The sequence below is a fragment of the Motacilla alba genome, chromosome 1A (assembly GCF_015832195.1).
Source record: "Motacilla alba alba isolate MOTALB_02 chromosome 1A, Motacilla_alba_V1.0_pri, whole genome shotgun sequence".
In the NCBI taxonomy this organism is placed as follows: domain Eukaryota; kingdom Metazoa; phylum Chordata; class Aves; order Passeriformes; family Motacillidae; genus Motacilla; species Motacilla alba.
In genome coordinates this window covers 33,055,674-33,080,543 of record NC_052031.1, presented here as the reverse complement: position 1 = coordinate 33,080,543, position 24,870 = coordinate 33,055,674, and the positions used below count along the sequence as shown (strand labels likewise).

Genomic DNA, 24,870 nt, shown 5'->3' with positions numbered 1-24,870 from the left:
AGGGTAGCAGGTTTTCCTTCTCCCGCTACAAAGCCATAAAGAGGAAAGATTGAAAGATGAGCAGAAGAAAGCTTCCAGCCTCTCTTCCCTAAATGGCAGGTTGCTACTCTGCCTTGAGCCTTTCTGGCTTCTGCCAAACCTTTCTGGATTGAATGGAGAGAAACCATGTAGCAAGAAGGAAAATTATTCCCACCATATGATGAGAAATAATCTCTTTCATTGCCTAAGCCCAAATCAGTCCCAAGCCAGGACAGGTCATCACATAACAAACCTGCCCGCCCTGTGTGGGGGCACAAAGAGGCATGGCAGCTTCAGGGGTTGCCCACCCTGCCTGCATGTGAGTGCTGCAGATGGACTTTAGAGATGATGCCCTCTGGAGACAAACTGCCCTTTCCCAGTATTACAATAGGATTTTTTTAATTGTGAGATGACTGTGACTGAATTAAGATGTAAACCATTTGCTGAAGTCAATGGCATGGATTTTATTTAAAAGTAAATGAATGGTAGAGAGATAAGGGGAAGGCAAAGAGAGAAAGAGAGTGGCAGAGAAACAGATCAAGTAGAAAAAAGATATCATCACTCTGTAGATTCTGATGGCATCCCATTGGTCTTCTCCATGGTTGCAGACTGTACACACTAAGTGGTAGGAAAAGAAATCCTCAATAGTCTCCTTTCATAAGGCTTATATTGCTCAGAGGCTAGGTGGAAACACCCCTGGTACCTTCCCTGGATGATGTAATACTGGATCAGGAACATTTAATGAGTCTTTGACACCTTCTAAGATGTTGCAGCTGTCTCTTACACTAGTTGAATCAATCACGGACCCTTTATCCCTTTATGGTCCATCATCCGAGATGAACAGCTCAGGCTATGTGTGATGTCCTTGGAGCTCCCCGGAGGGTTTTCACAGCTGAGTCATAATGTAAGGGAGGATGCTGGAATGATAACAATGACTATCCCACCTAGCAGGATCTACCTCTTATCATCCTCTTCCCTTATCTTGAAACCCAGTCTGTAACCTCAGGTGTGCCTGCCCTTCTGCACCTGGGAGACCACTCTGTGCATCAGGAGCAAAGCACCCAGATGGTTTGAGCTATGAGCACCAATCTCTTGCAGCACCAGGGTGGTCACTGCAGGTGGTCAAATGCTAGCAGTTCAATCTCTTACACTTTTGGATACATTCTCCTTTGACCTGGATAGCTGGACAATAGCTACCTTATCTTATCTCAAGGTCCTTTTGCAGTCCAAATCAGTAGGCATATTCAGGGAGGGGTGAGCTTCGGTAGATGAGCAGCTGTTTCTTTGGAGTTTGCTACAGTGGACGAAAGTCTTTTGGTGATCTTAGCAATGCTTAAGCTATTAACCATTTCAGTCTCTAGCACCTGGGAGCCCTGCTGCTCTCCAGCCAGGCAGCATGGGCTCTCTCATGTGTGGCTATGCCCCAGGGCATGTAGCTGGAGTAGAGGGTTAGTCCGGTCAGGAGGAACACCCCTGTCTCTGGCTGCAGTACCCAAAGAGTGAGTCCCACACCCGACAGGAGAACACATGCAGCCAAATTTGCACATGTGCACCCAGCGAAGATGCTCTTCTAACACCTCATTTCCTCCACTCCCGTGCCACCCCCACTGCCTGTGACTTTCTGTAGTTACTTGGATGTTGAATTAGAAACACTTAAATATACTCTTTGATCCTGCACCAGAAATGGTAGCCCAACACATTTGGCTGTTAGCAGATTGTGGGGACTGTATGCACAGGCCTGTAGAGCAAAATATCTTTGGTTTTGTATAGAAACCCAGCTGTGCTCACACACGTGCCATGGCACATGCTGCATTGAAGTGTGATGACAATCGCAACTGGAAACACAAGATGCTTTCAAGGCCCTGTAAGTGAAGCAAAAGAAAAAAAGGCTGGGCTTAGAGCCTGTAGTGATCAGTACCAGGCCAGCTCTCAGCAGAATGCTGCCTTGTAACTGGCAGCATTTGACAGACTTTCTAATTGCCTTCCAGGCCTGGTGGCTGTTGCTTGTGCAGAATTGGAAATCAGAGCCATGTGGGACCAACCGAGTGGCTGAAGTCTGCTGTCCAAGTTTGCCTGCAGGCAACAGAGTGGCAGCAGAGGTGATCCCTGAGGGAAGTGGAGCAGGGAAAAGAGGGCTGGGAACAGCCAGCCACCATCTGCAGCTCCTTGAGAAGGTGCCCTGTAGTATCAGTGCCCTGCATCTCAGACAAGAGAAGGGTAGTTTTTGCTGGAGCAATGACTTCATTATATGCTAGCGCTTTTGGGGTGAGTGACTTTTAATGGAAGTCTGAAGGCTGGTCCCTCTGCTGAAGTTGCCTTCAAGCCCCTGGGAGCCTAGGCTGGGATGCAATTGCTGTGCCACCGGCCATGATATGCCTGAGTAACTGGGCTTTTGTATTTCCTATCTTGCCTTATTTGGCTTTCCACAGGTGTGTTTACTCTTACCCTCTCCCTCCTTCTCTCTCTAAATACATGCTTGTACATACCTCACAAGTATCTGTAGAACAAAACATACTCATTTATGTACTGTACTCGTGATATTGTTGGCTTATTTCCCTGGATTAAAGGATTACGTGCTAAAGATGTCCATATATGCTTGACTATTCATGCAAACCTTTAGCAATTATTTACTGTCAGTCTGACCAGTCTGGGCTGGGTTTGAGTTTCTGCTGGGAAAATTCAGTGTCACTAGCTTAAACTTGCTGTCTGGAGATCCAAGAATTAAATGCCCATGTCAAGCAGCAAGAAGGACTAACTTCTCTACTTATCAGACTTTACCAGGGCTTAAATAAATGAGCTTTACTAGAAGAACTAAAACAAAGAAGAAAAAAACTATAAAACAGCTTGGAAAATTTGGTGAATCTTCCCAGACTCAGAGAAAACTAGGGAGAAAGTTGCTGTCCTGCACCTGAAATGCATGCAGATTCAGGGAAGATTACAGCATATTCCAAGAAATGTAATCACTTTTATGGCTTGGCAGAAAGGTTTAAGACATCTATGATGCTCTTTTTATTAGATTCAGCCTAACACTACCTTGCCAGATACTTGCTGCCGCCAGTCTTCTTTGTTTTCACCACTTCTTCTCTACCACCACCTCACTGCCCAGAACATCCCCAAAGTCTTCCAGCTTTTTTAAATAAGGAGAAGAAACATGACAGTGTCTCTTAGAGACATACCTGGTTAGTCAGCTATTCCTTCCCAGAAACTCTCCCCCTTTCCTCATGCTCTCTTACTCAAATCTTAGCCCAAATCTTACTCTTCTTCCTATGTCTGCTGGCCCCTGGTTCTTGTGGGACACAAGAACAATTTTTTCTCAACTTTTAAATGCAAATTTTTGCAGCAAATAAATTTCCCTAACTTAATTAGAACTGGCAAAGAAATCTTAGCTGGTGTAGTCAGCTTCTTGTGCTCCTCTACTGCTGGCAAGGGTCTGTCTTGAGTTCTAACAGCTCAGCTATTCTTCTCCCTGTCCTGTCAACAGAAACAAGTGTTGAGGTTTTGCCCTTTTAAATCTCCCAGTCCCCATTTTGAGGATATGCATGTAAATATAAATATAAATATAAATATAAATATAAATATAAATATAAATATAAAAACACACACACACACATATGTGTATGCAGGGAACCCATTCAAGAAGGGAAGGCAAGAGAATCTTCTTACTGCCTTCCACTTTGTGGGTGGAAGAAGTTCAGGGAATTCAGGGAAGAATTCAGGGAAGAAGTTCACCATGTGAAGGATCTTAAAAACAATTTCACACAACTAAATGAGGAAGTGTGCAGAGAGCCTGGGTGATGGGTTAATGTTTCAATTGCATTATAAACTACATGCTCGCATGTCTTGGAGTGTCTTTGGGCAATCTCCACATTGGGATGAGTCTCATTTTGAGGGCGCGGCCAAGCTGTGCTGTCTCTGAGGTTCAACACATGTCCAGAGAAATTCTGTCTGGCTCCAGGTTTGAAAACAACTCTGGCACCTGGAGATCATGTCAGCTGTGTCCTTGTTAGTTGGCCTGTAGCAGAAACCACAAGGCTAAGACAATTCTGATTCTTCAGAATAACACAGGACCATTTTTTTTCCTTATATGTTTTCAGAATAGTTTGAGGTTATGTGCCCAGTTTCATTGTTTCCCTTAGTTCTATAAAACAATATCAGTCTTAACTTGTCTGCATGTTCATGGAGGGTTTTTTTTTAAATATAATTAACAAGAACATTAAATCAAGACAGCACTTGTTTAACATTTCAACACATTTTTTGTCTGAAGTGATTCACTCAGATTGTTTTCCTGGAAAAGGTGTTTTCTGGGCCTGTAATCCCCTAGGTATGTGTTTCACCATCCAATACTGAACTGGTATGGACATAAGGAAAGAAAATCTTATCTCCTTGAATAATACCTAATACTATTCCCAGAAAAAAATAATAATGATCTGGCAAATCTCCAGCTATTAATGTTTTATGAGTAACTAACCCCTCCATATGCTGTTTTCATCCTTCTTCAGTACAGGAACAAAACGTCCCAGGCACCCCAGTGCATTTGCCAAGTTTCTCAAGCACTGCATCATCATGGCTTCCATAGATGCTCACTGTCATAACAAAAATCATGGTGTACTGTTTGATATTTGTGTGGATATGTAATGTACTTTTATAAGCTTTCTTGCTCTTTCCCTCCCTTTTGGATTTTTACTTCAATGACAGGTATGAACTCTATGCACAATACAGGGAATGTATTTAATACACAACAGTTGTTCTCTCACATGCAAGTGGTTTCTATAAAGAAACCATCCATCACTGCTGTATAATAAGCCACATCTTTTCCTGAAAGGTCTGTCCTTCTGAACTGACATATGTGGGGATAAATAATATCTACTATAAAATAGGGAATGTGCAAATACTGGAGTTACTCTTGGAAGAGTTATTAATTCGAGATAAAACTATTAAAAGTGCCCAGATAACTTATGAGTCCAAAACCCATTTTCAAAAGGGGGTGAGATCTAAACCAGTGAAAAGATGTAGATGACTAACCAACATAAATAACCCAAACTCTAGTGTGGCTGCTCTGTTTCAGCTTTTCAGTCCTTCTCCTGTTGCACATGAGTTGCAAACTCATACTTCCAGCAGTGACATTCCCTGGACTTGTATACATCCACAGGGTCATCTCAGGATTTTTGAAGATAATTCTTACTTCCTGCACAGGTTAATCTCTCTGATAGAATCCTGTTCTCCCACTGGTGACTGGCATAAGAGCCACTACTTCTATCCAAGACCCATAATGTTCTTCACTACCCACCAAACCTATATGGTTCATAACTAGTCAGGAACTGGTGATTGATTCATGGCCATATGTCAAAGCCAAAATGTTTCATGAAAATATTTTTAATTCTGGAAACTTTTGCCATACCCAGGCTGGAGTCTTCTTGTCAGTCTCGCAGGTTGTGTTCTCTGGCAGCAGCTGATGCCCAACTCCAGTTCAAGGGTTGCAGCTCCCTGGCCCTGCAGCACAGCAGGGCTGATGGCCAGTCTGGAGGCCCAAAAAAGAATGGGACCGAGGAGTTTTTATGCTCCACACATCGTAGAAACATCCAGGAAATGCTGTGGAGTCATGTCTGACACCATTGCACTTCAGACACGGCAGCTACCTGAGAAGACCATGCCTCTGCTGCCTTTGATTTTAGAAAAGGTGAAAAACAATGTTTTGAGCTTCCTAGAGCAAAATATTGTCAGAATTTCATTTCCACTGGAAAGGTAGAACTTTTTTAGGCATTGTTCCAATACAGAACGGAACAAGAAACTGTCTGGAAATGTCAGCATTTCCACAGAAACAGCATGCCAAGTTTTGACCTACACTTTCTTTTAAAATCTCTTTTTAATCTGAGTCCCAGAACATGAATTGCTAAATATTCTGTGGAAACCGTGGTTTCAAAGCCCTTGTTTCTTACAAAGATATTTCAAATATCTTTACCCACATCCTTCACCTGGAAGTCACCTCATCCATGTGTTTCCCCTCCATGATTGTGTATTACCCACTGTGTTGTGGGGGATTTGTGTCCAAATGTGGTACTGTGACAAAAAAATGCAATGCCAGACTGTCTGTTTAAACTAGGAATGAAATTAAATTATGTGATGTAAAGTGAGCAATGTGTGATAAAAACATAAAAATGCAAAGAGAAAGGATCTGTGTTTCTCTGAACATGACAGGGAATTGGCTACACTTTTCCTGATAATATGGAATGATGATGGATGGTCATATTATATGCATGTGTTTCCTAATTTCTCCTAGCATGAAGTGTAGCTCCCTAGGTATTGTCTCTACCTGATCCTCTCCTGCTTTTTCAGGGACTCTCACTTGCTCCTGCTGATGCCACTTGGGCTGCATGGGGACATTTTATATCCATTTGCTGCCTACATGCACTAGTGAACCTGTTAGCCTACTCAGAGAAGGGTGGTGATGGGAAGTGAGAGTGGCAGAAATCTGGAATTATTAATTTCTAATGCTCTGAAAAAACACCGGCTTTCAAAAGCATGGAAGGCTAGAAATAAACTAAACATTGCATCAAGAAACATCCTTCCCATTTCAGATAATTTGCCTTCAATTTTGTATATGGTCTCATAGGGTGGCAAAAAGCTCTGGCCTCTCCAGCCTTCATGCCCCATCACAGGAAAAATGTCCTGCCCAGCCTTGCAGAGACTCCTTGGAGTAGTTACAGTGAGCTGCCTTTCCTGCTGGCCAGTGCAGACTCTAAATATCCCTTTTCCACGTCAGCTGTTTTCTTCCCACTCCTTGTTCTAAATTCTTGCGTTGTGGTCTGAAAGACAGGAACCTAGAGATATAAATGTAGAATAATTTTATCCCATCTGAAGCTACAAAATTTTTCTTCCTCCTTAATTTAGGAAACAGGGTATTCTAGTGGAGGATGAGTCTCACCTATTTATCATTGTTGTCTGGACATAATCACATGCGTTCAGTAAAGACACAGATTCTTTTGTAGAGCTTCCTAGCAGACCTTAACTCACAGCTTCCTGATACCTGCAAGTGAACAATCCTGCTAGCAATAAAAAATATTTTCCCAGGAGGACCTCTGATCCTAAAGCAAATGCTATTTAATTCACCACTCATTAGGAGTGTATCTGGATTGATTTACTGAGCACTTCTGACCCCAAATCTTTTGAACAGCATTCCTTCACGATTAAATAGGGAATGGATTTGGGCAACACTTCTGGCAGGCAGAGTGGAAGAACTCAAGTGATTCCTGAAAACATTAATATCATGTAACTTAATGAAAATATACTACATGTTGGCATGCCCAGACTAGGAGGGATATGTTTTTATGTTTTCCACCCAAGGCCCTGGTAACTTCTGTAGTAAATATGGCTAGAACAATTCATTAATTATACATTTGTGGTTGTTCCACCTTTGTGTATTTTAGAAATATGCAGTCACATTCAATCCATTAAAAAAAAAAAAAAGGCAGTATCTTTGGGTCCAAAGAAAATCAATGTATTTGGTAAGTACACAACAGTCTGCAGCAGCAGAGATACCCTCTAGGGAATCAGCTCCTACTTTTGCTTAATATTCAAAGAACAGAGAAATGGATACAACTGTAGCAGAAGTCTTTTATATGTGACTGGCTACAGACAATTGCTTTCTAGTTGAGAAAAACAAACTTTCTTGCCAGTAATAACCAAGTAATTACAAACATGAAGAGAATCAGCCTCTGTTCTCTGAGCATATAAACAAAACACTTCAAACCTTGTAATAAGAATCAAGAGAGCAGAATACAGCCTCCTGCTATATGCCTTGCCATTCTCATTTGGCAACAAAAGCAGGATAAAGCACGGAACAGGCTGTTGGCTGTATGGCCTGTTTGGCCAACAAAGGTATATGCAGCAGATCTGATATGTGCACTCCCCTCTCTCCTGGCTTCTAGTCAACAAGAGAGTGCAGAATCTGGCTTGTCTCCCCCACAGAGATTCCAGAGAATCCACCAGAATATTTGCATCTACATAAACCATTAAGAACAACTGTTGCTTTAGGTGCCACTTGAATGGTAAGCAATGGCATCAGCTCTCATGAATTCATCAGAAGATTCCGAAGAAAGTGAGCTATTATCTCCAATCAGATCTCCTGTTCACAGGAGACTAAACGGCTGGGAAAAAGCCTAATGAGAAATTTTTTTAATGGTTTATCTCAACTGACTTTTGGCACCTAACTCTCCAAATCAGATGTCTATTTCTGGTGGGTTTTCTCTGTTCTTAACAGAGAACAAGGGCTTCTTCAAAGAGTGAACTAGATGACAGAAGAGCTAACAGGGAGTGATTAGGGCCCTGAAGTTAGGTGCCTGTTGTATGAAGTTAGTAAGAATTGTGCAGAAAAGACCTACGATGTTGAACATTGTCAAACACAATTTGTCATGAGTAAGGATCTGACAATAGGATTTTCTGTGTGGTGCAGACAGGTTCCTGTGAGTCTGCTTCATCTGAGATGTGCAAAATCACAGTTTTCCCCAAAAGGGGCACTGCTGGGTAAGCTCCTTCAGCTGCTGCATAGGATATCAGAAGGGCTGCCCACAGGACTGGGAAGGGTGGGACAGGCCTGCTCATCTCATCAGGCTTCCCTACACAGACTCCTGAAATGGGATTGTGCTGTCCTCATTAAAACATTGATCCCAGAAGAGCTGACTCTCTGCAGGAGGCTTCCCAGAGATATGGTGAAATTTGGCATAGTCCCAGCCTCTTGCTGAGTGCCATGAGGGTGCCATGAGTGTGCCATGAGGGTGCCATGAGTGCAGCCTCATCTGGCATGGTTGGCAGGCTCCCTCCTGAGAGGTGAGAAGGAGCCTCTGCAGAGAGGAATGGAATCTAGCCATCTCCAGGCACTGTCTAATGAGGGAACAGGACTTTGCAGTGTAGGTGGGGGAGGGATCCTTCCCTCAGCAGCATCAACACACCCCCAAGAGCAACACAAAGCCATTAATTACCTTGCACTGCTAACAACAAGTGACAGAAACAGCTTTGTATCTTGTACTTGCTGCTGAAAATGCATGGAAAGTTTGTTCAATCTTCTGAGACCTTTCCAAGGGGCCACACAAGTGGCGAGCCGAATAAAGCCAGACACAGCCAGATCTGCCTTTTTCTTGGGCCTTCTGGATAAAAAAGTTTGTGGTACATGAAAGAGCTCTTTGAAGTGACTGATGTTGATGCTTGCAGTGCATTTGGGTGAGCGCAGAGAATACCAGGGCTGATGGTGTCAGGAGTGAGGGGGCTCTTCCTCTGCATGCATGGAGAAGCTGAGGGTATCTGAGAGCTCTTTCTAATACACTGTGTGTCTATATTTAAAGGATGGTGTAAATTTAGATTCTGCTGAAAAAAGAGAAGGGTTTATGACACAGGGCTGAGGGTAGAACAGCATTTGCTGCAGCTCTGCATCCTGCCTTGCAGTGTGGCTGTGTCACCAAGCCCACCTTTCCCTGGGTGGCTGCTACAAATTGTTCTGCTGTTTCTGACTTCAGAACATGTTCCCCACAGATGGCAGTGAGTAGATTCATTTTTAACAAAAATAAAATTTGTGATCTAGAGTCTCCAGAATAAAGCATACAAGAACCTACCAAGTAGGTGGGCTTTTTACAACAGTTCACAGAGCTGCCAAATGACCTTGCTTCTCTTGGTGGTGAAACAAATCAGTGTGTTTGATAGAGTTTTCCATGTAGATTCATTGTAGGTAATTATAAAGGGAGGGGGAAAGAGCAAAATGAAAAACCAATAAAGAGAAAAAAATCAGCTTTGTGTCACATCCAGAGCAAAATCCACATCATACGCTGAGAGTTTGTGAGTTGTTGGAACTTTCCCTGTGTTGCAGTATTAAGCATTAATTAGAAAACAAATGTTGAATGTCTTGGGGCAAAGGTGTAACAAAAACCAGTCTGCCTGTTCCCATTAGACCAAGAGGCATCCACATTGCAACCCTGCCCCAGCTTAACCCTCTGGATGATGTTCTGCTCCATCTAAGACAAGCAGGAAGAGAAGACCAGTGGCACTTTCTTCTGGGAAACCAAATGGTGCAGAGGATTTGAGCTGGGATGACCTGGCAAGTAGAATGTGCTTGTGTAGGAACATGGAGCAAAAAAAGCACCTAAGAATGAAGGAGTTACACGAGGTTATCTTTTCAGCCCCTTACCCCTGTCATCTTCCTATTTTAAAACCAGAAAACTCTAGGGCATAAAGCAACCCAAAATCCAATCTGTTCAGCTGGAAGCTCCTCGCTATTCATAAAGTCATGAATAGTTCTCAAATATTCCAGTGTGATTAAAAAGAGGAAATTCAAATACTTTATAATCTTTGGGTTATAGGATTAGGCCTGTAATAGTTTTACTTGGCTTTATAAGCCTGATCCTGTCCCAGTGAACATGATGGGAGGTCAGTTATCAAGCCACAGGGGGCAAGATAAAGCTCTATATGAGTTGCTATTTTTTACTCTTAAAGTTAGTCTTATTGGGCCCAGCCCAACTTCAGCTGAAGTTAATGAAAAGACTCCTGCTGTCTTTAATGGGAGTTGGATTGGCCCTATTGTCCTTTGTTGAGTAAAGTAATTTTTAAAGGTCAGGAGGTGAATAAAAAGAAAAAGAAACAACTACATCGATAAGCTTTATTCAGCTCACCTTATAGAGAAGAAGTGTTGTCTTAGCTGGTGAGAGTAGCTCAAACTAGTCCTTGTAGACTCTGCAAGGATAACAAAGTATGATTTTACTCAAAAAAAAACAAGTGGAAATGAAAATTTCTGAGTTCCGATTTAATGATCTCCCAGTGGCTTCTATCTGCTCAATTTACAAATAAAACAGACACCAAAGTTAGATCCTAATCTCAATGAAAGCAACCTTGTGCCAGTGCAATTCCACTGACTTTAATGGATTTCTTCTTGATGCTTCAATGGATTTCTTCTTGATTGACATGGGTGGGGGAGCTAAAATAAGATGTTCTGTTTCTAGTTGCTATGGCCAAACTTTGACTTGGTCTATGCCCTCTTCTTTCAGGACAGTCGCTCCTCCACCTACACCTGAAGCAATCTGGTAGTGACAGAGAAGAGAAGAAGGATTAGTTAATGAATCTGCTGGTTGTGTAAAAAATAGCAGAGATGCAGCTGATTCTCCAAATGTTCCCTTGGCACTGAAGGACAAAGAAGACAAAAAAGAAAGAAAAGCTTACAGTTGTCCTGTGTGAACCTTCTGGGTTTTGACTTGCACTCTGTGTCCTCTCTAGCTCTAAATAAAGCAGAACACAGGTTTTATCACCACAGTCAGCAGATAAAACTATCAAATGAAAAGTTGCTATTTTTACACAATACTTTTTCATTATAAATTATAGACCAGTCTCCGTCAGAACAACTCTCATGCACTGGTTGTCAGAAGATGCTGTTGGCAATCAGCTTCACAAAATTTTTTCTTTTCCTGCTTACCCTTTTTACAGGATGCATTTTAAGATCCAAGGGGCATAAAACATGCTAAACTTCTTGGGAAATGCCTGAAGGAGTTTGGTTTTGATTTCTTTGAATTGTCCTTGCTAAATATTTCATGCTGTGAAATTCAGATAGCCTTCTCTGATACAGGAAGTAGCAACAGGAAAATTAAAGTGTATGCCTCCTCCACACCCCACACCCCAATTTACTGCCATTTTATATATACAAAAATATTCTCTACCAAGCTGAGATGAATCAGAACCATCTTTCCAGCAGATGGTTAAAACTAAAGAGAGAGAAAGATGGCTTCATTGGGCTAATCCAAGAAAGGGAAAAGCCCTCTAAGCAGTTCCCTTTCCAGGCAGGTTAACAGTCCTGCTCTCAGCAGGTTCTGACCATCAATGAACTAACCCTTTCCTCCAACTCGCCTCCCACTGGGCAGGAATTCAATGCATGAGCAGAGGTCAGTGTTAATGCCATCCTGCTAAAGGCATCCAGCTTTCATTCACAAAACAAACCACTTTACTGGCTTCAGAGAGAAAAGGAAGTAACCCAGGAGAAAAAAATGCACAAAGATTTTCTATTAAGCAAGAAGCAGTTTACGATATAATACTAGCTGCAAAAGGGTTGAATCAAACATTGATATAATATATCTTTAAAGCAGCTTCTTAAATGAGAATCAATGAAAGATTATTTTGCCCATGTCTAAGCTTAATGGCACACTTACACAAATAAGATGAGATACTACAGCTGCAGTGAACACTTGTGCTGCCTGCTGCAGTTTATAGAACAAACATTTGGGATCTATCTGGCTAATCATGATATATTTTTCATGTGATCATCTGTTTATGCTTCTTTGGTTTATATGTCTTGGGGCTGGGCTGTGTGCCAAGGGGCTGGGGGCGGCAGTCAGCAAACAGCCCCCAGTCCCACAGGACCCTTGCAGGACCCTCAGCTACAGCTGCTCCAGCCTCACAGGGGAACAGGTCCCCCCTACTCCTCCTGCCGGTTTCTGAGGATGCAGTGTTTGGAGCTGCACAGCTTAACCCCTCCTGTTCTTCCCACAGCCCTTCTTGCACCGGAGCCACAGACTGGGCATGCACATGTAAGGACAATGGCATATTCTGTTTAGTGCATATTTTAACCAAAAACTGTATGGTGCCCTGGGGTAGCTCGATTGGGCCAGTGGTGGAAACACTTATTTCTTTACTTGCTTCCAAAAACATCTTTTTTCTTATGTAGCTTGTGCCACTCGGCCAGTGGCAACACGAGGAACTCGCCATGGCTGCCTGTTAAGCTGGGTGTCCTGGGTTGGCCACTGTCCCTGTGTCCCCAAAGGCTCTGTACTGTTGTTCCTGCACCAGACCATCCCCTCTTTCCATATGCGATTCCCACGGCTCTTGCACCGGGCATCTTCATCTTTCAGCCACGTGCATCCACAGAGGCTGTGCTTTCCACCGCAGCTCTCTGCCTTGTGCCCCTCCATTCACAGCCCCACAGCCAGCTTGCACCCCAGGGTACTGGGCTGATTTCTGCCCTCCCAGACCACACCCAGCTGGACCAAGTTGCACCAGTGAGGTGTCAGCCCGTGTCAAGTCACTGGTGGTGCTGCTCGTGCCCATTGCAGCCCCCATGGCCTCCCTACACCAGACTCAGCGGGTGCTCCTCTCCAAAGCACAGGTGCAGCAGCAACACGCTGCTACTTGACAATCACATCATCAAAGCTGAAGAAAAAAAATCAGGGTGAAATCTGGGCTGAGCAGCTGTTAAGATTCTGGGAAGTGGCTGTCTGCATGCTAGATCTGCTTCTCTCCCATGGATGAAGCACAGCTAGTTCACAAACACTGAAGCAGACACACTTCTGTAGCCATTGCAAAATACAGAGGTTAGAGGAAACATAAAATAAGCCAGTGATGGCCTATGCCTCCAGTTTAAGGCTATGATAAATTTTAGAAGTGTGGATGCTGCTAGTGGGGCCTCAAGCTGTGATGAAGCAGAAATAGGGCTCTCTCAATATCACAGCACTACCCAGGCACTGGCAACAGGCAGGAGGGTTCAGAGCAGCACTTGAAGATGCTTGTAATTTTAGCAAGGGAGTAAGTCACTTTGAGCCCCCACCCAGAGTGGCTGTACAATAATGAGAAGGAAATGCAGAATGAACCTGAACAGACACACAGCTCCATAACAGTGGCCCATGCTGAACCTGGCTATTCTGCTGATGGTCACTACAGTTACCCGCTTCCCTGGTTAACAGGCAAGTAAATGATAACATTGTTCTCCATCAGTTGTCATGCATCTGCTCTGCAGAGGACCACAGACTCCCCAGACAAGCAGTGAGAGGGCTTTGTGGGGTTGTGCCATGTGTCCCTAAGCCAGGCTGGGGGCTCATGGGGTTGCTGGCTGTCTCAAAGGAAACTTCAGCTTGACCTTGTCCTTCATCACAACCGAGGCTAGAGACTCTGTGTGTCCTTCTGCACACAGAGACAACGTGACTTTGGGAATCTGGCAAATAACAGCGGGGTCTGTTATGCCCTGCCTGCTCTCACAGCATCTTAGGATTTTGTGGGATGGACATCACCTCTGTCCCCAGAAGGCTGTAAGCCAAAGTAGTCTTATCTACCGGCGGGTTCTGAGCCATAGCATTTAGAAAACTGCTCCTCCAAAAATCCCACTACTGGGGAAAAGACAGAGTGCCTGTACTTTTCAAATGCCTCACAGCAGGTCCCACATGGCTGGCATGATAAAGGATGAAGGTGTGGGACCCTGACTCATGGGGCTCTGCAACCCCCATGGCTACTGGCACAGCCTGGAAGGGCAATCCTGCACACAGGACTGTCATGCAAAGCTGGAGCATGTTAAATCCCTGTCTGAAAAGGGTGAGTAAGTGTTTTTCTGTGCAGTCTTTACCTCCCTGAAGATGTTTACTTTGCTCCTTGTGCTTCCCTTCTGTTTCCTTCCTCTCTACTTCACACCACTAATACATTAAGCACAGAGTAGCAATGAAACAGAAGAAATGAAAATGCAGTCTCAGCAGCAATAGCTCTCAAGCTGTGCTAGAAGGAAAAAATTAAAGTAAGATGGGGGGCTGAGGGAAGGAAGCAATGTGCTTGTCTGGCTCATGGTTCCCCACAGGGAAGTCCTAGTGCAATGGTCTCTTCCTTATCTACATCCCCATGGCACAGCACTTCAGTCTGTAGGAATACCATGAAGATACAGGATTGCCAGGCAATAGACCCTTCACAATCAGGTGCCAGCAAGGACACACTGGAATGTGTCCTTGCTGCTATGCAGTGTGGACAAGGAAAAAGTAAAGGAGGTACAGAGTGGCAAAGGAAAGAAGTGCGGAAAGAGGTCCTCCTCTCAGTCTGGCTTGTCCCAGTTCACACACTTTTGAAAAGAAATGATTTTTCATCATGCCTAAAGTGGGTTACACAGTGTAAAGCCTCCTCCTCATTGTTCATTAGCATCACTGAGTCTTTCAGACAGAGCCTGGAGGCCTTTTGCCCATGTTGAACATGTTATGTCCTGCGAAGGTCGTGGGGATGGCTGAATGAGAATAGTTGGCTGCCAGAGAGGCTGGTGGTTGCTGCACTGGCAATTTTTCTTTTCATCAGTCATTTTAGCCAAGCCAGGATGTTCCTTTCTCACAAATCTTGATCTACAAGTACAGGCCCCAGATTGCTTAATATTCTGGGTGCTGAGGGAATTTCAAATTCCTGCAGTGGGACATAAGTCTATAGAAACTCTTTGTAGTATTTGAGACCTTCTGTAATACTTGAGTGGGTTCAAGTTTTTTTTCTATTTTTACAATAGCAATATGAGAAAGCACAAAGCTCACATATCTGATGATTGCACAAGTGGGATTTTTTTGGGGGGAGGGCAATAATTTCAGTCTGATCTTTTTCCATTATTTTTATTCAACTCTACATTCCTCAGTTCAGCTCTACTTAAACACAAAACAGAAACAATGAAGTGGCCCTTGTGTGAGGAGCAGCACTTGGAAGAGACAGTCCCTGGGAGACCACAGGTGCTGGTGGCCTCATTTTATAGGACGGCGACTGATATCCACCAGTGTCTGGAAACACCAAGCCTATTCACATGAAAAATAAATCTCATGTGAAATATGGGCTTGCATGGATCATCTAGTAAAGGTGAACGTTTTTTATATCATATTGCACACTAGGAAATAAAAACCAAACTACACTGACAGGATGCATTGACAGTGCCCTTTCTACAGCAGATTTTTATGTGTTTTCCAGAGTCTTTAATTCTCTTACTTCAGAGTCCCTCTCACTGTGGATTTATGACATGTTTCCTGCCTCCCTTCTCCTCATCTGTTCTCCCACATCTCTTACTTGAACTACTTTAAAGTGACACGTTGACACATACACAGCGATGAAAGCGAGCACATCGCTCTGGACCCGACAGAGCGTGTTTCTCTGCAGTGTGGTGACCCCGGACCAGCCAACACCCCCCGCCAATGTCTGAGTGCAAATGCAGTGGACAGGCAGAGGGACATATGCCTGGCAGGAAAAAGGTCAAAACCAGAGAGTCTTGGCCTCCATGGAGTAGTCAAGATATTGCTCTATGACAACAGTTTGGATGCCTCCCTGGGGCTACTGGGTGAGAAGTAAAAAACTCTTACTGCTACTAAGTCACAGCCCATGATGGCAGCAGTTTGGAGGTCCCCTCTGGAATAGTTACCCCCTGGTAACTTCTGATACCTGACATAGATGTATTTACCCTCCAAACCCAAAGCCACCCCACCACCCACCATCACTTTCACCTGTGACATGTACCTGCACCTGCAATCTTCTTCTTCTTTCTTCCTCTAAGCTCAGGTAGCATCTGTGTGCTCAGCTTTGAGTAGCAGGGGAGCAAGGATAGCATCCAGAGCAAGGAACCGAGGGTCTCCTGTGTGGCCATGCTTGTCTGGGGACTAAACCAAGGATGGTGAGTTAAAGGTTCCCCTCTCTCTGACTAACCTCAGACCACTCATAACTGCTTTTGTACCTTAGTTTCCTCCTACATAAATTAAATGAGTCTCTCTGTTCCCTGATGGTTTTTTTTCCTCCTTTCTATCTGTTCTTCACCCATTCTTGCAGATTCAATTCAATGCCCAAGAGCATCTGTATTTGCTAAAGTTTTGAATGAAATAATTTAAAACATGTTTTGAAGAACTCCTGCTTCTAAATGCACTGCATCTTAGGGAAGTGTGAAATCCTAGCATGAGGTTCAGACCCACAACTTAAGTACACCAAATGCTGTAAGAGATCATTGTCCTCTCCCCACTGATGGTCATCCTTGTTCTCTGTCTAGACCAAGGAAATCTCCTTCCTTTGCTCCTTACAAAGAAATGCTTATCTGTAGGACAACCTCCAAGCTCTCTACAAAAAGTGAAATATATTTGTAAAATATATTTCATGAAATATATTTGTAAAAATATTGATCCTCAGCACCCCTTCCTGGAACATCTGTTCCAGGGCAGCCTTTCCAATGGATGCCTTGAGCAGCAGGGATTACTCATCCTGCAGAAACAGCAGCACATGGCAGCTTGCTGCTTTTGCCTTCTGCTGGGCAGAAGCTTTTGGAGGATGTGCACTTTTAAGGGATGCATTAATTCACCTTTCAAATGATCTGGCTGCTTTCTGCAGCTTTAGAGGCTGCACATGGTCTGGCTGCATCATCACAGGGAAATTGCTTGTTCCTGGTCAGTACAATCATAAGTTAAATATCAGCTGTTCTCTGTGTAAATGTGGACATCAATGCTATGTAATTTTACAGCTATTAAGCCCCTTTTCACTATCACTAGAGTAAAAAAGAGTATTTTCACCATAACACTTGTAAAATAATTATGCAAAAATATATAGCTCTGCCTTTTGATCTGCTTGCAAAAGCCCCTACAAGGAGGTGTCTTTAAGGATACTAAAATTTTTCCAATGTTAGCATGAATCTTGGAGCTGGCTGTCTATTGAGATTAGCAAGGGGGCAGTTTATAAAGAGGGCTATGGAAAATCATTACAAAAATTCAAACTTGTGAGGTCATGCTCTTCCATAACTTTGCAAAACACCACGCATTTGGATTAGTTCAGACATCTATCACCTGTAATAAAAATATGAATTGAAAAAAAGCCAGTTCAAAGCATGCATCCCATAGCATTCTGTGGTACTGAACCCAGCAGAGTAACTCAGTGTTGTACAGAAAGGTTCGGTCTCTTGCTTCCTCTAAAACCTCCTGCTTGGAAATTTCATTGGATCCCTCTAGTTCTTCTGCCAGAAGAAACAGAGTCCCCTATCCATCTTCTCAACATAATCTTACAGTATTCTGGTCATCTGCCAGGATACTTTGGACACAAAGAAGCAAGGTTTGAGACAGAAATAGTTAAAACCTCACTCTGACAGCTGCATAAGTGGGAATCAGCCTGTTCATTTGATAGAATGAAGCCTGCTGTATACAAAGAAGTGGGCATTTGTGTGACTTCTTAGCTTAGACATGGTCCCTCACAAGATCACTGTTTGCCACCATTCTACCAGGTCTAAATGGCTTTGGAGTAGTTTTTGGGAAGATTTTGTAACTGAAGTTAACCCTGACCTAGAAAACACTAGTCCATTTCAATGCTATAGCTTTGCTCTCAGCTCAGATCTACATGAATCACGTTGGGAGTTCAGCACATTAAAAAATTTAGAAATGAGAATGGGCTGACTCTAATTGCAGGGAAGTGCCACAGGAATCTTATCACTGTTTAAAGTCCCCTGCCTTCCCGCCCTCACCTCTGAGTTCACAGGTATGCTGGCTATAGACCCTCTCCTCTTCCAACACAGGCCTTTTTTTAAAGGTTTTTCTTGAGTTTTGAGTATTCTGCAGCTGAGCTTCAGTCTTTGTCTTCTCTCATCTTTTTCTATAGCATACTTAATGCTACCAAAAGACCAATGATAAACCTACTTTCAAAGGGACCTTAAAATCTAGGAGACTGATAGTCTGCATGAAATCTCTCAAGTGCATCAAGGTGGTTATCACAAAAGCCTCTTTGGACAAAGTCTTTTCCATGCTTCCTGACCAATTAAAGCTGGATACACACCTATTAAGTCTGAGGGACACACCTCTGAAGAATTTGCTGAAGTTGATAGCAGAATTTATCCCAGGACAGCAGGGAGAGCAAAGCATAGGGTCATGGAGCACAGAGCACTGTGAAGGGGTTTGCAGAATATGGCCCTCAGACACGAGAAGTGATCTTTTTGCCACATGCAGCTGAGGAGCCTCAAACAAATGTGCTCTGCAGTATTGCTCATACAAATGGCATCGGGCTGCGGAAGCACGGAGGAACCATTTCTGCAATACGCTGTCAGCTGGTGAGAAATTCTGCAGGAAAGAAAGCAACAGCAGCTCCCAGCTGCCTTAGGCTACAGGCATCAAACCTACAGGCAGCCTTGCTGACACTACATAATTGTCCTCAGGTAGGGTAGGCTGAATGGCACCCTTTGAATCACAGAGTTTCATGTCTCTGGCAAATGGAAAAGCAGACATCAATAGATGATGAATATAGTGAGAATTGTATTCTAATTGGAAATAAGATGTATATTACCTTGTACTGGATCAAATAACATGAAGGATTAAAATGGCTGTGCTGAATAATTGAGATCCCAGTTGTATAATTTTTCCTATCATTTTAAAGTTATGCCACGGAACCAGAAATATTCCACTAATAAAAAACGTTGCTCATAAAAAGGAAAAATATCAAAGAGCCATCAGTGAATAGGAACATTAGAGAGAGAAGAAGAATTTTCCCACTCCTCACCCCTTCTGTATATCCAAGTGCAACTTTATAAGCTTTGATTCTTTATAAAATTATAAACACAGAGAAATTCCTGAGAAGCAGCTAGTGTACTCACGTCAGACATATGGTGATGCTGAAAATTCTCTTAATTTTCCACCCATGCATTTGAGGTGCTGGGCAATTAGAATTGGCAATACTTGATCACAGTAACAGCTGCATCCAGTTGTAAACGAGCGATTCAAAGCAGAAATATTCACCAGGTTTAAGAAACTCCATCTGAAAAATCACTTTGTAAATCTAGGTGTGAGTAAACAGATTCTACTGGGACTGTTTGCCCCCAGTGCCACACAAAGCAAGGAGCTGTAACCACAGGCATCTTCGAAGCCTCTGTGTCATACTACTAGTAGCTTGAAATTCAGACTACAGCCTCTTTGAAAAGATAGTATTTTTCCAGAAATGTTTATTTTACATTTAGAGCTGTTATTGTTATTTCTTCTCAGTGGTGTAGAAGTCCAGTTGGAAGAGTTTTCTTTCCTCTGCATTGAAGCTGAAAATTCCTGGAAAGCCATGACAATATTCAGCATTCATGATTACACAGACAGACATATTTCATGAAAATTGCATAGGCTTTTAATACAGGATTATGAATGAGCTCTAATGTTGAAATTATATTAGATTGGATTTCAGAACGTATTTAACATATTTCCATACAGCAACCTTGGGATGTCTTTTCAATAACAGTGATTATTACAGGCAGGCTGTTTTTTAAGAAAACATTAGTTCAAGGTGGACAGGGCTTCCTGAAAAATGTTCTACATCTTTATGGCTGATGTTTTAGTTGTTTTGAATTAACTTTTTTCACAGCCAGAATGAAATGTTTCACCATATAATTCTTCATGCATGTCTTCAAACAAACTTGGAGCCTTTGCTGTGAATTTTCGAAGTTGTAATACAATCTCAAGCATGAAAACTCTTTGTGAGCTGAAGGTGAGCATTTTGCCCCCAGTTATCTGGTTTCTCTCAAAATACAAATATTCTTAGGTAACGTCTGTATTTTTAAAAATAGTGGTTGCCCAAGGTGATTCGAAGGCATCTCTAAGTACCAACCTGTGAACAATCCCAGGCTTACTCTGTAACAGGTCTCCAACAGCTGACTGCCCGTCCCACAGACCTTGATAAGGGCAAGCTGCTTGATCAAGTGCAATGGAGTTCAGATTTATCTCTATATAATGACAAACACACTAAAATTATGCATTGGCCAGGAGGCATTTGGAAAGCAGAAGTCAGTGACTCATTGGGATCTGCCTGTATGAGCAATTTCTCAACCTCATAGCACTGGTCCCTGGACCAGTGGCTCAGCTCTGCCATTTTGCCCATTTTTCCATCCCTAAAGAGTTCACACTGCTTCTGTCTGGAACAGCAGTGGTTTTAAATGTAGTCAATTTGAATATATCTGCTATATTAGGCTCAAGGTAACTGGGTATGCCTTTGGTGGTTCATGTAGTTGCCTCCTGGGATTGCAGCGCTTGCCCCTCCAGATTTCACTCTCTGCCATAAAGAGCACATGGACTATTGCGGTACACTGATGCTGCCTCTCTTCCACACTGGTGTCAATCTGATGTAAAGCTGCAGAAAACGCTTAGATTTTACCAGTGTGAGGCATTGAAAGACTTTCCTTCAGTCATTAGCAAGTTTGATAGCCCTCATTAGTCTACTTTAGTCACTGGAGAAAAGAGATGTGTGTTTCCTACACTGGTGGCATAAACACTCCCCTCACTTTTATACTGCTGGAAGAAATGTGTATTTTCAGGGCTAAAACAGTAATCCATTCACAGTGCATTTCTGAAACCAACCCTATTCTATTCATCTCACTTAAATGGTCAAAACTGTGAAACTGGATGCCCCAGGTTCTACTCCTAACACCTAATAGAGATTCTTTGAAGGGATGTTTTGAAGACATTTGAAATTGGAAGCCCTGTGCCCTATTCTCACTGCTGTTGTGAAACTCTAGGTGAGTCCACACAGATGTGGATTTTTATTGCAGTTTAACATTTCTAAATACCATGCTGGTTAAGAATAGGCTGAATCCTCTAAAATTTACTTTTCTTTTTTGCCCTCTAACTTGACCGGTGGAATGTATCTACTAATTAAAAATCAACAGGAAACAAATGTCTTCACAGAGGTAAAGTATTTATCTATGGCAGTTGTGGTTTGTGGCGCAAAAGCTACGATGGAAAAAAATCCACATTCAGAAAGACACATACATTTTTAAACAGTATATATGAACTCATGTATGGCCACCCAGCGAGGGATGGAAATGCTTGGAGACAGATGCTTTCTCCAGAGCGGATTTGATAAGGTATAGGAGACCGTGCCTTTTCAGCCAAGCTGTGCAAAGATTTGACAATGCTTGTACTTTATGACAGAGCAGGCTTGGCCAGTTAGCGAGGAGAAGCAAAGCTGTGCATCCTGCTTGGTCAGCCTCAGCCCTGCAATGCCCTTCACAAGGGATACAAAACTGTATCTAAAAGTGCCTCCATTTGTGCTAATAGCAGCAACCTATCACAAAATATTTTTTTCTTGCCACCCAATATCAACTTATCAAAGAATAATTTATTCTCCTTTTCTACTGGTGACTGAGAAGAAAATCTGAATCTTAGAAATCTCCATAGCCTGAATAGTTTAACCAACTGAAAGATGAAATAAAATACCCAAAGGAAAGTGGAAAACCTTCCCTCTCACTTTGCATCTGGGTATAGGAAAAATGCTGCTCCACTATGACCAAAATGCTTTTAGATAAAACCCACTACTGGGCACTGTCTTAACCTATCAAGAAATCATTTTCCACTGTGAACACTAACTGCAGTCAACACAAAATATTTATTCCTCTCATCTGAGGATCTTCCACATGCTTTGAGGTACTTGAGTTCACAAGTGACAATACCAAGTATCATCCCGGCTGCATGTGCATCAGTCAGCTCTTGGAAGCTCTCCCTTGATTTCATGGTGTCAGTAAGGATGGGCGAAGCTGGCCTTTGCCCAGGCTTCTGTTTGGTTTAAAACACCAGATTTGGTTGTTGCTAAAAGCACCTCCCACCGTGGATGTCCTTGTTTTCCAAAGTAAACAGTCTCTGGCGTCTTGTGACCTGAACAGCCCCAAGTGTCTGACCTTGCAAAACAAAAAAATATTTCATTTGAAAAGAAAAATCTGCAGTCTAAATTATTTGAGGCACTGCTTTCCTTCCTCAGCAGGATGCTGGAATGTCCAGGCTGTGGTAGGAGCTGCTTATATGCCACAGACATACACAGGAACATATTTGCCCTCTAATGATATATTAGGCAACGGTTTTGAGTTGGCAGGCTACTAAAAGCCCTAGCCAAACAAAGATAAAATTGTAATTTATCAACAGAGAATGCTGAATTCATGGTCACTGGTGACTGCTGGGACTGGTGGTAGCCCACAGAGCTGAAGCTGACAACATAAAGACAACAAGCTCCAGATACTATTTGGACTTCTCTCAGCTATGGGGGGAAAAACAAGCTGTTAGGATTTTTTCCCCTAGAAATTGCTCAAACTAGGAACAAGATAAAATTATCACATTTCTCCAAATCCAGTACGACATGGCTCAAGCAACAAAAGTGTATGAAAATACTGTGATTGCAACTACCTTATGCAGCTTGTAAAGGAAGGCACGAAAACAGAGCAGTGGGGGTGCATGCAGAGATGCAGCCAGGGCACTGGCTCACTGAGGAGTCAGCAGTGCAGGCTTTGGTGGTACAGACCTCTCTTTTGAGAATATGGTCCATGGCTTTTAGGACTTACATTCTCTGGTTATTTTAGGGAGAAGGATTTTCCAAAGGCCTCATCCTCCTGTCAGAGATTTTAAGGATTCTTGAAAATATTTTATCTCAAGTATGTTGAGACACCTTTCCCAGTAGTTCTTTCCATCACTTCAGATTTATAGGAGCTTTGTTTCACTAAAGTAAGTGATGTTAGACACATACCAGAATGAGGTTAAGAATTAGGACCTATTTTTACAGGGTTTCACAAGTCTGTCTTATTTTGATTGTCTTGAGTTAAACATTATCTTAAACAGTGGAAATTTCCATTTCCATGATGGAAATCCATGCAGTTTAAGGTGAGTCAGAGGTGCAAACAGCATGAGGCAAAATCCAAGTTCCTCTTTTGCTTTTCCCATCGTCCATGTACCCTTCCATCTCCTGACAGATCTCTAGATGGAAACCAACTGTTCTTACAGCAAGGAATTCAATCTCCTCACCAGCTGTAGCATCATTGCCACAGTGATTTCTGTGAACTGGTCCCAGCAGCAACTAATTTCACAAAAAAAATCAGCGAACAGCTAAGAAATCACCAGGGAAGCTGGCTGTTACAGACCTAGGGCAAATGTGGAGTTCTGGAGGTGAAAGGATCTCTACACCATTACTGACCTTTGAAATTTCCCAGTCCCAGACGTGTACTTTCATGGGAAGAAAAAGCTGTTTTAGATCACACCAGATATTTTCTGTACTGCCCAGCAGTTATACCTGAGGATGTTCTCCAGATGTTTGTGTTTCTATGAAACAGAAAAAAAATAAAGTTGTAAACTGGACAAGACAATACTCAAAATGTAAGAGAAAGGGCTTTAGGGCAGCCTGGAAAAACACGAACATTACCCAGCCCACATACAAAATCAACTTGTTCTCTTTAAGAGGCCAACAAAGATGTATTTTATTTGCTTTTCCAAATAACTGCTACTTTTCCCAGCAGGTGGGCACATACAACTTGTCATGGTTCTTATATTGCCAACAGGCAATTGTTTGTATTTTGGGAAGCAGATACTCCTTTCACTTGGGCATACAAGAAGTGAGAAGTACAAGGTCTAAGCCAAGAGGAAGCAACAGTTTAGCCAGTTTTTATTCCACAGTGAAAAGAAAATAATAATGTGCCATTGTCTGGAAAACTACAAAGAGCAAAAATTGAGAGTGCACTGGCTTGGATATCTGCAGAGTGAAATGTCTTAACTGTTTGCAAGCTGTCTAACAAGAGTAAAACAGGACTTTGAAAATGGAAGCCTGTTGTCTTTTCTTTTCTGGAACTGTTTCTCTTTTCTGCTGGCTATATTGGCTAAGCAAGATGTCCAAGAAGACTGGCTACAAGTCCTAGGAGGTCTTTGGGGAAGGCTTCTGTATTTTTCCTGCTTAATTTAGGCTGCTCAAGTGGGTTCCGATCCCAAAAATATGTGGACATAGTGGACATCTTTTTGTTTAGTGCACTTAATACTACACTGGTAGCCTGTGTATAGGGATTTCAGAGTGTCACCTGCCTACACTGCTTGGGGTTTGGCTATTCCAGTGATTTCGCTGGGGCATGTTTGCAGGTAGTACCTCACCTTTGTGTTTTTTTAAGCGACTGTAAAAAGAAGACAGTTGTTGTCTGCTGCCATGGCTTTGGTCTGAAAAGCCTAGTCAGGCCTTGTGGTGGATGACTTCTCTTTACAACAAAGTGGGAGCAAGCCACACTGGAATGCAGGTCTTCACATATGCAGGATTAGACATTTTTGCAGGTTTATTGTGGGACCTGTAGGTGGCCTCATTTTAATAGTCAATAAAACAAGAAGTATTAGTCCAATT

At 42.7% G+C, this 24,870-nt stretch overlaps 1 protein-coding gene across 3 annotated transcripts in view; it reads right to left on the bottom strand.

The window, feature by feature from the left end:
- Positions 1–4,510: 4,510 nt before the first annotated feature.
- MSRB3 (methionine sulfoxide reductase B3) overlaps positions 4,511–24,870 on the bottom strand; it is a 102,812-nt gene continuing 82,452 nt past the window's right edge. Inside the window, exons 8-9 of one of the 3 annotated variants that reach the window (XR_005259211.1) lie at positions 20,347–23,813; positions 4,512–19,796 (exon numbers count right to left, since the gene is read on the bottom strand). Coding sequence is in view for 1 of the 3 variants with exons in the window: in XM_038155589.1 (XP_038011517.1) it covers positions 23,742–23,813 (72 nt within the window). In the remaining 2 variants the exon portion in view is untranslated. Of the gene's footprint in view, positions 23,814–24,870 lie in introns of all 3 variants that reach the window. The other 2 variants (XR_005259212.1, XM_038155589.1) reach the window with 2 other exon arrangements.